Below are 17,751 nucleotides of genomic sequence, written 5' to 3'. Positions count from 1 at the left end.
ATACGTCTGAAGTTCATTTGCAGTGGCTGGAGACCCTGGTGCTCCCGCTTTCTTAAATAAATACAAAATTGGAAAAAAAAAAAAAAACACAACCCTACTCTCAAGCTAGGCAAAGTGGCACATGCCTTTAAATTCTAGCACTTGGGGAACAGAGGTGGGAGGATTGCTGAGAGAGAGATTCAGAGTGGATTTCAGGTCAGCCTGGGCTACAGAAGACCTTACCTTGGAAAAACAAACTGAACAAAAACAAAACCCTATAACTTCAGGACTGATGGAATGGGCCTTTGGGTAAACATCTGAGGGTTGCAGGCCAAAGTCTTTGACCCTTCACAGTCGGTCAAAACCCAGCCGTGTAACTATGGTTAGTCATCCTCCCTCTTAATAAGCTGGTACCGTGACCCTAGGAATTGGTCTCTAAACTGCACATTCTGCAAAGAGAAGGGTCACTGGGGAGTGGAATGTCCTCAGTGTTTCCAATGGAAGGCCAGCTAGACCTTGTCTCAGCAGATGGCACATCTGGTAGAGGGAGAAGACTGAAGAAATCCAGGAGCTAGGCCCTCAAAGTAATCCTGACCTCAGCAGGACAAAGGAAAAGGTTCATTTTTTGGTCCTTTCACTGCTAAATACCCAGCAGTGAAAGGTTAGTCAGTGGAGTCATTAATAATAATATAAAACAGAGCTAAACTAAGTCTAATAGGAGCTCTGAATGGGGCCACAATAGGAGCTACTCAAGGGAAGGCAAAAAGGGCTTGTGGACTGAAGAAATGATTCAGTAGTTAAAGACGCTTGCAAAGCCTGACGGCTGCGGTTCAACTCCCCAGGACCTATGTAGAGCCAGATGCACAAAGTGGCACACATGTCTGAAGTTTGTTTGCAGTGGCAGGAAGCCCTGGTGTGCCATGCTCTCTCTCTTTCAATCTGTCTCCCTCTGTCAAGTAAATAAAAGTGGGCTGGAGGGATGGATCACTGGTCTAGGTACTTGCAAAGCAATTGACCCAAGTTCAATTCCCCAATACCCACGTTAGCCAGATGCACAGGGTGGCTCATTTGTAGTGGCTGGAGGCCCTGGCATGCCCATTCTCTGCCTCTCTAAAAGTTAAAAAATAAAAGTACTAAAAAGAAAAATAGCTTGTGTTAAAAGAGAAAGCTGTCCTGCCTAGTCTTGGTTTCTACCTGTGCTAGGCCCACTTTGTTGCAGTTTTTGACTCATGCCAGTGGCCGTGTGAACAGTCTTACTATGCAGCCCAGATCTGCTTTCAATTAGAACTCAGGGCTAAAGAGACTACTCGGTGTTAAGGGACTTGCCTGCAAAGCCTGAAAGCTTGGCTTCAGTTCCTCAGTACCCACATAAAACCCAGATGCACAAAGTGGTGCATGTGTTTGCAATTTGTTTGCAGTGGATGGAGGCCTACGTCTCTCTTCTTTCTAGTTCACTCGCTCAATGCTTGCAAATAAAATGAACTGGAACTCATGATCCTCCTGCCTCAGCATGCTGAGTGCTGTGATTACAGTAAATCACCATGCTTGGCTTTGCCCATGATTTTTTGACTTGTTTGATCATTATATCTCTTCCAGATTACAGCATTCTATAAGAAATTGATGGCCATGCATGGCTTCCAGAGTATACTGTAGTTGATGTCAAAGGCCAAAGCCTGCCTGGGGAGATGGCTTCCTGGGTAAAGTGCTTGCTAAGCAGACATGAAGGTTTGAGTTTGTATCCTCAGAATCCCAATGCTGGAGAGGTGGAGATAAGGGATCCCTGGGGCTTACTGTCCAACCAGTCTAACGGAAATGGTGGGTGAGCTCTGGGTTCATTGAGTGACCCTGTCTCAAAAAAGTAGAGAGTGATTGATGAAGACACCTGATGTCTACCTCTGGTATCCACAGATGAACACACGCACATTTGTCCACACAGGTGCACCACGTACATACAGACACACACACAAAAACAACAAAAACAGCTTGCTGCTGGGCGTGGTGGCGTATGCCTTTAATCCTAGCACTTGGGAGACAGAGGTCAAAGGATTGCCTGTGAGTTCAAGGCCACCCTGAGGCTACACAGTGAATTCCAGGTCAGCCTGAGCTAGAGTGAAACCCTACCTCGAAAAAAACAAACAAAAACAACAATAAGAAAAACAACCTGCTACTGGGATCGCCAGGTCAGTGTCCAGGGATTTCTAGGAAAGGGTATACAGCCTTAATCAGCTCTGCAAGAGCTCCAAGACGAACATTACCCTAGACAGGAAGCCTGCAGAAAAGAGGAAGTTACTGCAGTCTGTGTGTTCCTATAACAGGCAGCCAGATTTGCAACAAAAGCACAAAAACCAGAGGACGAACTATTAAGACCAGTGGCTACTAAAATGGTGACAAATCGACCTAGAACTGATCCGAGGCACGTTACATCACATTATAATTCATTAATACAGTAAAATGCTGTTGTGGGTGCCACTCTTCCCTCACACTCTCCCCTGATACCCTTTCTATCAGGCTCTAGCCCTCTTGAAAATAAATCCCTGTTTGGCTCCATAGTGAAATATGTGATGTCTCTCATCCCTTAAAATCCTAGGGGAGACATCAAACCAAACTAATTTTCTTTTGTAACACTGGCCACAGTACATATTGGGTAATGGCAGCTAATGGCTGGAAAATGTACTTTGATCTCCAAATTTCTTTGCGGACTTACATAACTTCTTATAGTGTTTTCCCCCCTCTAAAACTGCCCCTCCCTCTGCCAGTCTTACACTATATTTTAAATACCATTACAATTTGTTTTCAGTCTGGACTGATCTGACAGATTGCTGTAGGGTGAAATTGGGTTTCACCTCTGAGTGTCCAATTAGGGCCACATTCCTTCTGAGCCTAACCTCCCTCACCCATAGATACAATTTTTAAAAATAACCTAAAGTTAATCTGCATTCTCAATTGGCTTCTCCAATCCCTTCAGCGACATCCCTTCTTTCTCTTCTCCCTCCTCCAGCAGCTTCCCCATATGACACTCCTCTGCTTCCCCTGCACACCTTTGTGTAACGGGTAACTATAAAAGGAGCACACCCTCATGAGTGCAAATCCAGACTGCTTTTGCTGGCACACAGCCTTCAGTTGTGGATTGGGAATTGGCCACAACAGAACACCATGCTAAACTTCCATTTACCTCATTCCTCTCTGCCAACAAAATTTCTTTTAACACTTTAGCTTTAACTTGCTTAATAACTTCATACCAAGGATCCAAAACCCAATTAAAAGCCCTTCTCTCTTTAATCTGATTATATTCTCTGAGTTTCTGTTACACTTTATGTTTTTGTCTGTCTGCTGGCCAGATGTTATGTCTTTATGTTGTGTTGTCATATAAATTGTCTTTATGACAAATGCTTCATTTTCTCCCTTGTATACAGTTCCTAACATGGAATAGTTTTGATGAAAGTAAAAATAAAAAAAATAGTCTTTATGGGTCCTTTTATGTTCCCCAAAAAAACCCTACATAACAAAATCCATGGCAATTGCTTTGACTTTACAAATGTGTACATGTACATGGATGTTTATATATACATATAAAATGTTTTTAAACACTGACAGACAAAGAGACATAGGTGTACACACACATACAGAGAGAGAGAGAGAGAGAATGAATATAGGCATACATCCTGCCATTGCAAATGGACTCCAGATGCATGTGCCACTTTGTGCATCTGGTTTTACATAGGTACTGGGGAATCGAACTCGGGTTATTAGGCTTTGCAGGCAAGTGCCTTAACTGCTGAGCCATTTCTCTAGCCTGGGTAAAGCCATTTCTTTTTACATGCACTCAGTGTATTTTTAAAAATCACATTAACCCTCCCCTCCATTACCCTTTCTTGCTCCCCTCCTACTTTTGCTGCTCTCTTCCCTCTTTCCAACCAGTTCTCCCTCTACTTTCATGTATGTATGTGTATGTATGTGTGTGTCTATTCAGTAGTGTGGCATACAGGGACCACAGCCATGTGAGACTGTTAATGACAATTCTTCCCCAGCAGTCTGCATGGCACCCCCAGCACTATCGAACTAGTCACCAGGAAACGCTTCCATCTTGATTTATTTGTTCTGTGACCAAAATCTGTGGTAGCTTTAGCTTTTTATTTTTGTTTGTTTTATTGAGGTAGGGTTTCGCTGTAGCCCAGGCTGACCTGGAATTCATTCTGTAGTCTCAGGGTGGCCTTGAATTCACAGTGATTTTTCTACCTCTGCCTCCTGAGTGCTGGGGTTGAAGGCATGCACCACCAGGCCCTGTTCAGTTTTAGCATTTTTTTTTACATTTTTATTTTTATTATTTATTTGAAAGAGAAAAAGAAAGAGAGAGTGGGTGTGCCAGGGCTTTCAGCCATTGCTAATGAACTCCAGATGTGTGTGCCCCTTTGTGCATCTGGCTAACATGGGTCCTGGGGAATCAAACCTGGGTCCTTTGGCTTTGCAGGCAAATGCCTTAACCAGTTTTAGCATTTTTTTTAAAAGGTAGAATATCTCTATATGGCCCACGTTGGACTATTTTTCTTTTTCTTTTTTATGGTTTTGGTTTTTCAAGGTAGGGTTTCACTCTAGCTCAGGCTGACCTGGAATCCACTATGTAGTCTCAGGGTGGCTTCGAACTCACGGTGATCCTCCTACCTCTGCCTCCCAAGTGCTGGGATTAAAGGCGTGTGCCACCCCACCCGGCTCCAAATTGGACTTTTGCTTCTCCTGCCTAATTATCTCAAGTACTGGGATTATAGGTATGTACCACCATTCTTTGGTTTTCAGTTGACTTTTCTGTAGGGGTAAATAAAATTATCCAAAGCATTGTCAAATGGAAGAGTGAAATTTTATTTAATAAATACAGAATAAACATTGACAAAAATATATACATACATTCAAAATTGGTGGGTTTGTGTAAGGAGAGGAAAGAAACAGTATTAGATTTTGGATAAGAATGCAATTATAAATGCATGAGGACTGTCAGGTTGTACTAAGATAGAGGACATTTCCATTGAAATATCCCCTCCCCCCTTTTTTGTTTTGGTTTTTCAAAGTACAGTCTTGCTCTAGCCCAGGCTGACCTGAAATTCACTAGGTAATCTCAAGGTGGCCTTGAACACACAGTGATCCTCCTACCTCTACTTTCCAAGTGCTAGGATTAAAGGCCTGTGCCACCAAGCCTGGCCCTTTTTTTTTTTTTTTTTTTGATATCTACCAGGTAAGAGTTTAGGATACATACTGTAATTGAATGTAATTCAGAGTGCATGTGTACATAGAGCAGTTGCTAGTGGGTATGAGTCCCAGTGCCAGAAAACAAGAGTAAGCAATATAAATCCACCCATGGAAGTATAGAGTGCAGTCCCCTGATAAAGCACCCTGCTAGTTGTTTAAAAGGGCACTTGAAGCCCGGCGTGGTGGTGCATCCCTTTAATCCCAGCACTCAGGAGGCAGAGGTAGGAGGATCGCTGTGAGTTCAAGGCCACCCTGAGACTACATAGTGAATTCCAGGTCAGCCTGAGCTAGAGTGAGACCGTACCTCAGGAAATAAATAAACAAGTAAGTAAGTAAATAGGGACTTGCGAGATAACTCAATGGTTAAAGGCACTTGCTTGCTAAGCCTGCCAGCCTGGTATCAATTCCCCAGTGTTCACATAAAGCCAGATGCACAAAGTGGTACATATGCCTGCAGGAGTTTATTTGCAGCATCAAGAGGCCCTGGCATGCCATACTCTCTCTCATTCCCTTCTTCTCTCTGTAATAAAAATAAATAAATAAAAAATATTTTAAAAAGGAGCCAGGCATGGTGGCTCTCACCTTTAATCCTAGCACTCAGGAGGCAGAGGTAGGAGAATCACTGAGAGTTGAGGCCAGTCAGAGACTACATACTAATTTTTATGCAGCCTGGCTACAGGAAGACCCTACCTTGAAAAACAAAACAACTCACCTCCCCCCTCCCCCCCAAAGAGAACAACCCAAAAGAACAAAAAAGGAAAGCGATCTGTGGCCGAGTGCTAGCAGCGCTATTTCTCTGCTCTCCAGTCTGGGGGTTACCCGTGGAGTAGCATGAGGAGGAGACTCCACTTCCAGGATTGCGATCCGGGCTGTGGCTCGTGTTTAACTCTGGGATGTGGGTACAACTTCTTTTCTGGAGCACACTCTTTTCTGCAATCACAGGAGTATAAGAGGCCAGACAATATTTTGCAAACACAATTGTAGTTTCTCTTTGTGTCACAGCTACAGACATTCCTCTGGCCAAAATGAGACACATGGTCAAAGCTCAACTTTAATCAGATGCAGAAAATATATATTCTGTCCACTGCAGTGCTTGAGAATATCACATGACAAGTAGAGGCAAAGGGTTAGGGATGATAATTTCTGCCACCTCAAGAAGGGACAGGGTTTTATAGCCACAGAACCCATCTTGCTGAACATGGAGGTACAGAGAATTTTTCCAGAAGAACTGGAGGAGAATGAGTCCCAATATGAAGCCATGCTGAAGTGCAAGCTGGCTTCTTTGTATTTCTGCTTTGCTTTACCTCAGGTTCATACAGTCCTTCCTCCTCACCTGGGAACCCTCAGGGATTAACCTGGGACTTTGCCATGGCGATGCCAATGAGACAAGGAAAGGAATTGGCCAGCAGCCACAGCACCAGCATCTGTAGCCCAGAAGTAGGAGTGAGGATATCCGTTCTGAGAGCTGCCTACCTGGAAAGGGCAGCTGCAGGAAGAGCAAGGCTGTGACCGTGCCAGTCACCAAAGAAGTCATCAGTGTCCTGCTTTCTTCTCCTCTTCCTCCTCCTCCCCCACCCCTGTTTTTTTCAAGGTAGGGTTTCGCTCTAGTACAGGCTGATCTGGAATTTACTATGTAGTCTCAGTGTGGCCTTGAATTTATGGTGATCCTCCTAGCTCTGCCTCCCGAGTGCTGGGATTGAAGGCGTGCACCACCATGCCTGGCTCAGTGTCCTGTTTTCTATAATTCTATAGCACACAAGGTGTGGTGAGGGTCAAATGGCATCTAGCTTCCTATCTGGGTACTCCTGTGGTCCCAAGCTACTTTGAAAGCTGAGCCAGGAAGAGTGCTTGAGCATTAGAGTCCAGTGCCAACCAGGAGAATGCAGCAAAACCTCCGTCTCAAAAACAGCCCAACAAAACAAGCTAGTTTGGACTTACCCAGAAGGCTTCACTCTCAGGTCAGAATGGCAGGCAGGTCTGTTGTTTCAGCATCAGGTCTTTGGCTGGATGGTACATGAAAATGGTGCTTCAATGCTTCAGGAAACTGGAAATGATACAATATACGAGGATGAAGACGTGAAAGAAGCCATAACAAGGCTTCCTGAGAACCTGTATAACAACAGGATGTTTTCACATTAAAAGGACACTGGACTTGTCCTTGAGGCATCAGATTGTACCTCCAGAGCAGTGGACAAAATATGAGGAGGAAAAATTCTATCTTGAACCATATCTGAGAGAGGTTATTAGAGAAAGAAAAGAGAAGAGCAGCGAAAAAGTAATTTTGTAATTGAGATTTACGGATGCATCTGTGTTTTTATGAAGTTGGTTAAACCTGAAGCACGATAAATGTCTATTGTAGAAAAAACACACAAAGTCAGGTGTGGTGGCGCACGCCTTTAATCCCAGCACTTGGGAGGCAGAGGTAGGAGGATCCCTGTGAGTCTGAGGCCACGCTCAGACAACATAGTGAATTCCAGGTCAGCCTGAGCTAGAGTGAGACCCTACTTGGAAAAGCTAAAAAAAGAAAAACAATAACAACAAAATGAAACAGAACCCCACAAGCTTCTTTATTTTCCTTTTAAGTTTTGCACATGTATATATAATCTATTTTGATCATACTCACCTCCCATTCCCTATTTCCTCTCACTGAACCCCGTCTTTCCAACTTTTGTTCCATTCCTACTTTGATGCCTTTTTTTTTTTTTTTTTTTTTTTTGTGACCCACTGAGTCTAATTAGGGTTTCTTGCTCAAGTTTACTGGGTTATGGGCAGTTTATCACAGTGGCTACACCACTGAAGAAAATGTCATTCCCTCCCCAAGTAACTATTAGTTGCCAATATTTCCTCAGGGAGGGTGGGGCCTCACACTCTACCATCCCCTCTTTTATTTTTCTTTCTTTCTTTTTAAATATTTATTTAAGAGAGAGGGGGTGGTGGTGGCTGGAAAGTTGGCTCAGCAATTCAGGCACTTATATACAAAGTCTAACACTGAGGTTCGATTCCCCAGTACCCACATAAAGCCAGGTGCACCATGGTGCATGTATCTGGAGTTCATTTGCAGTGGCTAGAGACCCTGGTGTGCCCATTCTCTTTTGCTTGTCTTTCTTCTATCTTTCTCTGCTTGTAAATAAATAAAAAATGTAAAGAGAGACAGAGGGAGAAAGAAAATGGTCATGTCAGGGCTTCTTGCCAGTGCAAATGAAATCCAGACACATGTGTCACATTGTTCATTTGGCTTTACATGGGTACTGGGGAATTGAACCTGGATCAGCAAGCTTTGCAAGCCAGTGCCTCTACCCACTGAGCCATCTCCCCAGTCCCTATGACCTACTTTCTTAAAGTGATTTGTAAACTGTTGGAAGATCACATTTCAAAAGGTTCAGTGATTTCATTTTAGTTTTAGCTGAGTCTTTAGATAACAGAGGCCACATTCCAAAGTAAAATGCAGACTGCAAATATTTACAAAACAGATTCTGAGAACTTTTTTTTCATTTTTAGGTTATCTTCCAGTCTATAGAGAATGATAGAGAGGCCAAGAAAAGAGCTGGAGAGAAGCAGGGAGGATTCATGTGGACAGAATTAAGATGCTTTTATTTCCTAGGGTGACCAAGTAAATTATGGCACAAAAGTGGAAGAAGCAGGGCAGGAGTGGTGGCGCACGCCTTTACTCCCAGCACTTGGGAGGCTGAGGTAGGAGGATGCCATGCATACAAAGCTACCCTGACGTTACATAGTGAATAGTGAATTCCAGGTCATTCTGAACTAGAGTGAGACCCTACCATGAAAAACAAAAAACAAAAAAAACAAAAAACAAACAAACAAACAAAAAACGCAGGAGAAGCAGGGCTAGAGAGATGAATCAGCAGTTAAAGGCGCTTGCAAAACCTGATGGTGGAGTTTCAGTTCTGTAGTACCCATATAAAGCCAAATATACAAAGTGGCATATGTGTCTGAATTTGTTTACAGTGGCAAGAAGCCCTGGCATGCCCATGACCACTCTCTTTTTGTCTGTCTCTTTGTGTGTGTGTGTCTCTCTCTCTCGCAAATAAAAAAAAATTACAAAGCTATAAAAAACGTGGGAGAAACACTTGTACCCCAATAAATTTGAAGAGATGGTACCATACAAAAAATACTGTTCTGGTTATATCCCACAAATGCCACTGTAGAAACCAATGTGATTATGATTCACTTCATTATTTAATTTCATTATTTATTAATTACTATGAAAGTAGCTGCCATTTGCCCACCAAAATCCACTTATTTTATTTTTAAAATATTTTTGTTCATTTTTATTTATTTATTTTTCATTTTTATTTATTTATTTGAGAGTGACAGAGAGTGAGAGAAAGAGGCAGATAGAGATAGAGAGAGAGAATGGGTGCGCCAGAGCCCCCAGCCACTGCTAACAAACTCCAGACGCGTGCGCCCCCTTGTGCATCTGGCTAACGTGGGTCCTGGGGAATCAAGCCTCGAACTGGGGTCCTTAGGCTTCACAGGCAAGTGCTTAACTGCTAAGCCATCTCTCCAGCCCCCCAAATCCATTTTATAATATTACAATAGCATTGAAATGGGACACATGTCTGCCTAGGAAGGGATTACATTTCCTAGGACCCCTTGTAACTAGGAATGGCCTATGATTAAATTATTACATATGGACTATACATGGAAGCAACAAGGGTTTCTGTCAGGCCTGGTCATTTGTATACTTTAAGTGTGTTCTTCCACACTCATTCATCTTCCTGTTTACAACAACATGGAAGTATTTTCAACCCAGCTTTGTCTGTGTCAATGAGGACAAATATTCTAGAGCAGTAGTTTCAAATTTTCAAGTTGGAGTGTTCACTAAGACAGATATAAACAAGAGCACAGGGCCTGGAGAGATGGCTTAGTATTTAAGGTGTTTGTCTGTGAAGCCTAAGGACCCAGATTTGATTCCTCAGGACATATGTAAGCCAGATGCACAAGGTGTTGCATGCATCTGAAGTTCGTTTGCAGTGACTGGAGGCCCTGGCACGCCCATTCTGTCACCCTCTTTCCTTGCAAACAAATATATTATTAAAAAAATAAAACAAGAGTCTGAAGTGGGCCCAAGAATTCACATTTAATTTATGTTTTTTAATTTATTTTTATTTATTTATTTGACAGAGAAAGAGGGAGAGAGAGAGAGAGAGAATGGTCATACCAGGGCCTCCAGCCACTGCAGATGAACTCCAGACACATGCGCCCCCTTGTGCATCTGGCTAACGTAGGTCCTGGGGAACTGAACCTGGGTCCTTTGGCTTTGCAGGCAAATACCTTAACTGCTAAGCCATCCTTCCAGCCCTGCTTTTTAATTTTTTTAAACTATATTTTATTTATTTATTTGAAAGAGAAAGGAGAGAGAAAGAATGGGCATGCCAGGTCCTCCAGCCACTGCAAACAAACTTCAGATGCATGTGCCTTCTTGTGCATCTGGCTTATGTGGGTCCTGGAGAATTGAACCAGGATCCTTTGGCTTTGCAGGCCAAGGCCTTAACTGCTAAGCCAGCTCTCCAGGCCTATGTGTTTTTTCTCAAGATAAATTTACATTGTAAATCAGTTTTAATCCTTGCTTATGTTCTTAGTATAGCCACTGTGATAAGACCTAAGACATAAGCAGCCACTAATTTTTGATTCACACTTAAGTGGAGGTAGAGAGGCACCAACGATTCCATATCCCCCAGCGTAGGCAACATCAGGGCCGCAATGCACACCACTCCCAGGAAGACAGTTAGTAAACTAGGTCCTGAAGAGACAGTTCTGTTTGTTTCTGTCAAATGTTCCTTTATCCTTTCTTCCTCTGCTTCCTTTTGTTGTTCTTTTGCAGATGGGAGACGAGTGGCAATAACCTCTTTCCTTCCTAAAGCCTTCCTCTGGCTTTGCTCGGAAATGTGGACATGGAATTTGTCGATTACACCATAGTGACAGGATTGAACATCTCTATGACGAATGACAATATCCGCACAACACTGAGGTTTTACTGCACCCACAGCCTCAACGATGACATACTTATTTGGAGTAGTACACAAAACTTTGAACTTTAAGGCAAATTCATAGGGATTATACAGAGTCAACACTTGCTTATGTTTTGACTGATCATCTGCATGAAATATTAGCTCCCTGGGAATCACAAAAACAGGAAGATTTCCTTCTACTAACTCTGGTTGTCTTTTTTGTTGCATTGGCACTGAATCCCCCTTGCTGAAGCTTCTGTCTTTATAGTCTCAAATTTATTTTGGATTTTCTTAGATTCAGTTAAAAGCTCCAAAACATTTTGGCAATCTTGGCAGCAACACTGGCTCCTTGGATAGCAGCTGTGACTGTTCGTCTGCTCCTTTGTCAGCGTCTCCAGACTGCCCTGCCTTATGTTTTTTAATTTTTATTTTTTTGGTTTTTCAAGGTAGGGTCTCACTCTAGTCCAGGCTGACCTGGAGTTCACTACGTAGTCTCAGGGTGGCCTTGAACTCACAGCGATCCTCCTACCTCTGCCTCCCAAGGGCTGGGATTAAATGCGTGTGCCACCATGCCCAGCTCTATATGAACTCCAGATTTATGTGCCACCTTGTGCATCTGGCTTACATGGGTCCCGGGGAATTGAACCTGCTTCCTTTGGTTTTGCAGACAAGTGCCTTAACCGCTAAGCCATCTCTCCAGCCTCTTGTTTTTTAATTTTCACTGACAACTTCCATATACATACATATATATAATATATATACATATATATGTAATATATATACATATATATATATATGCCATGATAATAATTCTCTGTCCTATCTCCCCTCCACTGAGTCCTTCTTCTAAGAATTGGTATTTTTAACATGTTCCCAGGTTGTGCTGTGGTTCATGAGCCACACTGAAAAGCATCACTACAGAAAACTATGGAGATGCATAATAGAAAGAACCTGGGCTTGCCGGGTGTGGTGGTGCACACCTTTAATCCCAGCACTTGGGAGGCAGAGGTAGGAGGATCATCATGAGTTGGAGACTACCCTGTGACTACACAGTGAATTACTCCAGGTCAGCCTGGGCTAGAGTGAAACTCTACCTCGAAAAACCAAAGAAAAAAATAAAATAAAATAAAAAAGAAGAAAAAGAAGAAAGAACCTGGGCTTATGGATGCCTTTGTGGAGAAAAGAGCCTGTCTATCCACCTTGGACTCTTTTGCATTTGAGTCACTTACACTGGCCAACATGCTTTTCTTTTTTTCTTTTTTGGCTTTAAATTCATTTTTATTATTAACAATTTCCATATTTGTGGACAATAACCCATGGTAATTCCCTACCCCCCACCACTTGCACCTTTAAAACTCCATTCTCAATCATTTTCCCTCCCCCTCTCAATCAGTCTTTGTCTTTTATTTTGATGACAGCATCTTTTCCTCCTGTTATGATGGTCTTGTGGAGATAGTGTCAGGTACTGTGAGGTCATGGATATCCAGGCCATGTTGTGTCTGGAGAAGCACATTGTAAGGAATCTTTCCCTTCCTTTGCTGGCCAACATTTTCATTTTAGTATTCTGCAATCCTCTTCCTACCTCTAACCAAACCTCTTTCTTAATTTTCTTCTGTTTCACTATTAATTTTCCTTCCTGATGATGGAAAATAAGGTGAACCACCTGCACTAAATGTGTTTCTTTTCTTTTTTAAAAAATATTTTATTTTTACTTATTTATTTGAGAGAGAGAAAGAGAGAGATACAGAAATAGGCAGGTAGAGAGAGAATGGGCATGCCAAGGCTTTCAGTCACTGCAAACGAACTCCAGACACGTGTGCCCCCTTGTGGATCTGGCTAACACGGGACCTGGGGAGTTGAACCTGGGTCCTTTGGCTTTGCAGGCAGGTGCCTTAGCCACTAAGCCATCTCTCCAGCCCTAAATGTGTTTCTTGAGAGCTGACTAGCATCATAAGAGCTGGCTTCCACAATTGCATATTCTACTGTCAATTGTAGTTCGGATTGGTTAACACTCAAGAAAATCTTGGCCAGGTCTGGTAATCTTTGAGAGGCAGAGATAGCAGGGGTGTGAGTTTGACAGCCCAAGCTACACAGAAAGTTCTAGAGTACCCTGGGTTGGGGGGTATAGAGGGTTGGGGGAGAGGGAGAGAGAAAATGAGACTTTCTCAAGTAAACTTTCTTTAACTGTCTTTCTGGAGAAGGCATGGGAAACCAGTGTGAGGCTTAGAACAGGACTTCCAGCTAGCTGTCTATACCATGTAGCAAGAATCCATCACGACCCAGTTCTTAAGCATGCTACTTGAGACAGGTGAACTTAAGTAACTTTTATTTTGGAGGCAGAAATGGAGGAAGAATCAGAGCTTCCAGGAACCTTGAGGAACTGGTACATCTTCTGGGCACCTTATGCAGGAGCCACATTTGGCGACAGTTTTACAGCTCACAGCTGGCCAGGTATGTGGACAAATCCTTGCTTTTGCAGTGTTTTATCAAGGAATCCCTAGGTGTAACGAAAGAAATCATCGATCAGGGGTGGGGGTCTTTGGGTTGCTCAGTTGCTGGTGTCAGTTTATGCAGTGAGAGAGTCCCAGGTAGAGAGAGCCTTGCCTGTCCAACACTGGGATGGGTGAGGCAGTACTGCTGAGTGACTGCATCTCCACCTTATCCTACTCCGTCTTCACACCAGGAGAACAGTCTCAAACCCCTGTCCAAGCCCAGGGCAAAGCCTACAGCAGAGATGTTGCTCACACACCTCTCCGTCTTAGCCCTTCATTTCCCCCTTACCAGGTAGATGACCTTTCAGGATCTTTCACAGCTATCTTGGCACAGAGGATGTCATCCTTGATGTCATCATCTAAGAGTTCTAAAAGAAAAAAGTGATGAGTGGGGAAAGTGAAATAAGTCCCTTTTGTAGTTTTTAATAATTGATCATATTGGGCAGAATTTCTTGGGGAAACTCAGTCCTGAGGTTCAGAAATCCTTTATATTTCTAGAATCCATTTTTGGGTTTGTCTTTCATATTGTACAGATTTTCTTGCCTTGTCTCTGAGTAGTAATCCAGGACCCCATCAATCAGGGACAGCTTCTGTTTCCAAAACTCTGCTCAGCATGTTGAGTGCAGTGTCTGAGTGTATAGGAGAATGATGCAGAGGTGTGTGTGTGTGTACATGTGTGTGCACATGTGCTAGGAAGAGTGTGACTGTCTTGAGAGATGGGAACTTGTGAATGAGGAAGATAAAATGGAGTGTGGGAATCAGGGAACTTAGTTACAGGTCAGCGTGTCTCTTTTCTTCTACTTTGGCAAGAAGATCTCTGTGACACCCTGTTGTGATATGAGGACTATTTGAGGTTTTTCTGTTTCCCATGCTCATCTTCTTCAGTGAGATGGAGGGTCAGGTGTTAGGGGGCAGCACAGCCAGTGTTGCTCCTATTCACAGTCCTTACTGCTGCATGGTGTGTTGCAGTCATTTTCTGAGGGAAGCTGGTTGTTGTTGCACCATATGTTGCTCAGCTGGAAGATTCCATAGGCACTGCAGTCATCAGCACTTTTCCCATCACAGGCTTGGGTGTTCAAGTTACTTGCATGCTCCGCCAAACAGACCCCTATGTTAGAGAAAGCAAAGGGTATGGGCAGTAAAGGGAGAATGGTCTGTGACCAGAGGTCACTCAATAAGCCATGGGGACAATGAAGTGTAAGTTGTGTTGTATTAATGCTACTAGAATTAGAAGTCGGCTTTTAGGGCTGGAGAGATGGCTTAGCGGTTAAGGCGCTTGCCTGCAAAGTCAAATGAACCCAGCAGGTTCGATTCCCCAGGACCCATGTAAGCCAGATGCACAAGGTGATGCACGTGTCTGGAGTTTATTTACAGTGCTCAAGGGCCTTGGTATACCCATTTTGTCTCTCTAGCTACCACTCTGTCTTTCTCTCAAATAAATAAATAAAAATAAAATTTAAAAATGTTTTAAAAACTCCATTTTTATTTGGACATAGTGGTGCATACTTGTAATCCCAGCATTTGGGAGGATCTCCAGTTTCAGGATAGCCTGGGCTACACAGTGAGACCCTGTCTCAAAAAGCCAAAACCAAAACCAACCCAACAAACCAACCCCAAAAAGAAGTCTGATTTTAAGATTGGGATGGAGAAGCGGAGGGATTCTAAATGTCAGAGGTCATTTATAATGCATAAGGTACTCAGTCCTAAGCAACAATTGGCCCATAGTAAGTGTACATACAACATCAATTTATTAAATAAATATGAAATGCCTAGTACTCAATCAAGCATAGTCTGTTTCCCAGGTCAGTCCCTTTCCTGGCCCCATCTCCCAGACAAATATCTACTCTTTTTTGAGATAGAGTCTCACTGTAGCCCAGGCTGACCTGGAATTCATTATGTAGTCTCAGGGTGGCCTCAGACTCATGGCAATCCTCCTACCTCTGCCTCCCAAGTGCTGGGATTAAAGGTGTGTGCCATGCCTGGCTCTCCATTCTTGTTGATGTTCATTTTTGTATCACAAAGTACATGCAGGAGAGGAGGGATAGAGAGAGATGGTGGAAAAATCCCAGGAAGAAAGTACAGACAAAGAGCTGGGTGTGATGGTGCATGCCTTTAATCTCAGTCCTTCTTGCACCCTTTCATTGCCTTACCATCATCCCTCTTGATACCAAGAAGTGTAACAGCACTTAAAAATATAGCACATGGCCCTGGTGTGCCCATTATCTTTCTATCTGCCTCCTTCTCTCTCTCTCTCTTATAGATAAATAAAATAAAATATTAAAAATCAAAGCAGATGTAGGGGCTGAGAATTTCTCAGTGGTTAAGGCCTTCAAAGCCAAAGGACCCAGGTTTGATTTCTCCAGCACTCATGTAAAGGCAGATACACAAAGTGGCACATGTGTCTGAAGTTAGTTTGTAGTGGCTGGAGGCCCTGGGGCCCCTATTCTATCTCTTGCTGCCTCTTTCTCTCACTCAAATAAATAAATAAAATATTAAAAAATATAGCAGATGTAGGGGGCTGAAGAGATGACTCAGCGCTTAAGGTGCTTGCTTGAAAATCTAATGACCTGGATTCACTTCCCCAGTACCCATGTAAAGCCAGATGCACAGTGCATGCATTTGGAGTTTGTTTGCAGTGGCTAGAGGCTCGGGTGCACTCATTCTCTTTCTCGTTCTGTCTCTCTTCTCTCTGCTTGCAAATAAATAAAAAAAAAAGATTTTTAAAATATAGCAGATATAGATTATTTTGGCGGACAAAAGAGGAAAAGGAGAGAGAGAGAAGTAGGCTCTACTGTGCTTCAGGGACCTGGACTCAGGTGAAAGCAAGGGTGCAGGGTCATCTGTTAGATCAGTCTCTGGGTGTGTCCAAGGAACTATTCCTGGCCAGGATGGGGAAGTAATTTGGGTGAGAATCAGATGAAAATCTACTGTAGATAGGAAAATCCTAGCCAGGAATTATAGGGAGGGTATTCAGGGGCATTAAGGGCAGTCAGGAGAGTGGGAGTCACTCCGAGTTACCAGAGAGCCTTGATGAGAGAGGAACTCATAAAGGAGAAGGGTCACTTTAGCACAGAGAGGAGTTCATACTCACAGTCTGCCAGACTGTAGCCATGGAAGCCATCCATCCCCTGGGCCTTCAGCTCATGGGCCAGTTCACATGTGGTTAAGACTCTGGCCTTGTAAGCTGCAAGGAAGCAGCTGAGGAGGGAGAGGATCAGAATGAACCTCATTTCTGCAGTTAGTGGACTCTGGGACTGACCATCCAGGACAGTACTATCTCTTATACCCTTCAGGCACAAAGGTGTCTCTGAGTAGGTTAGAATTGGCAGCTGTGCCAGGAAGTTCTTGGTTGCTCCAGGCAAAATACCCAAAAGGGTCCAATAAGTGTGAACTTCAGAGAAGGAGGTGAAACCAAGAATCATACCAGGAATGAAGCCGTGTGTGTACGTATGTGGGGGGGGTGGGGGGTGGGGTACTGCTGGAGATCCTGGGACTCTCATGCATGTAAAAGGGAAATGGCTGGGGAGAGAAGGGAGTTAGTAGGAGAAAGAAGTTTGATTTCCAAGTCTTGTGTTTTTGTTGAAATGCCCTCAAAGGGGGTTGTGCTTGTTCGCTTTGCTGAATTTTGGCTCAGCTGCACCTGGATGAAGGTATTTTCCTACTCATCCTAGTGGAGGATCCATAATAGGCAATTGAGTTCGTAGGAATTGAGGCATTTGGGGTGAACTGGAACCCATTAGAACCTAGGTTCATAATATCTATGTGACTAAAAGAAGAAGTTACCAGGTACAGCTTAGTGACAGTGCTTGCTTAGCATACATGAGCCTGGGTTAGATCCCTAGGACTACAAGAATAAATCAAGTCACCAGAGCCAAACTCTCAAGCATACTTGAATTCTCTGTCATCTATGACCATCAGTCATGAAATATTTTGTGTTGTTCAGGACTCTGCAGAGAAACAGAACCAAAAGAGATTATCTGTATAACATATTGAAGAGATTTATTATAAGGATTTGGCTCTTGCAGTTATGGAGTTTGAGATGTGTATACCCAGGGGAACTGATAGTATAG

General features: G+C 43.2%; 2 protein-coding genes and 1 pseudogene across 2 annotated transcripts; 1 reads left to right on the top strand and 2 right to left on the bottom strand.

Annotated features, from left to right (window-relative positions):
* The first annotated feature begins 7,181 nt into the window (after positions 1 to 7,181).
* On the top strand, positions 7,182 to 7,504 carry LOC101600285 (annotated as a pseudogene).
* A 3,304-nt stretch (positions 7,505 to 10,808) lies between these two features.
* Positions 10,809 to 11,417, bottom strand: LOC101612228 (motile sperm domain-containing protein 1-like). The gene has a single exon (XM_045152224.1). The coding sequence runs from the start codon at positions 11,415 to 11,417 to the stop codon at positions 10,809 to 10,811; it is 609 nt and encodes a 202-aa protein (XP_045008159.1).
* A 2,549-nt stretch (positions 11,418 to 13,966) lies between these two features.
* On the bottom strand, positions 13,967 to 17,103 carry LOC123461529 (lysozyme C, milk isozyme-like). The gene is made up of 3 exons (XM_045152223.1): positions 16,773 to 17,103; positions 14,631 to 14,789; positions 13,967 to 14,049 (listed from the first exon to the last, which is right to left on the bottom strand). The coding sequence occupies exons 1-3, from the start codon at positions 17,101 to 17,103 to the stop codon at positions 13,967 to 13,969; spliced, it is 573 nt and encodes a 190-aa protein (XP_045008158.1).
* Positions 17,104 to 17,751: the final 648 nt, after the last annotated feature.

The sequence above is a fragment of the Jaculus jaculus genome, chromosome 6 (genome assembly GCF_020740685.1).
Source record: "Jaculus jaculus isolate mJacJac1 chromosome 6, mJacJac1.mat.Y.cur, whole genome shotgun sequence".
Classification (NCBI taxonomy): Eukaryota; Metazoa; Chordata; class Mammalia; order Rodentia; family Dipodidae; genus Jaculus; species Jaculus jaculus.
Note: the sequence above shows the minus strand (reverse complement) of the source record. Positions and strands in the feature narration are given on the sequence as shown.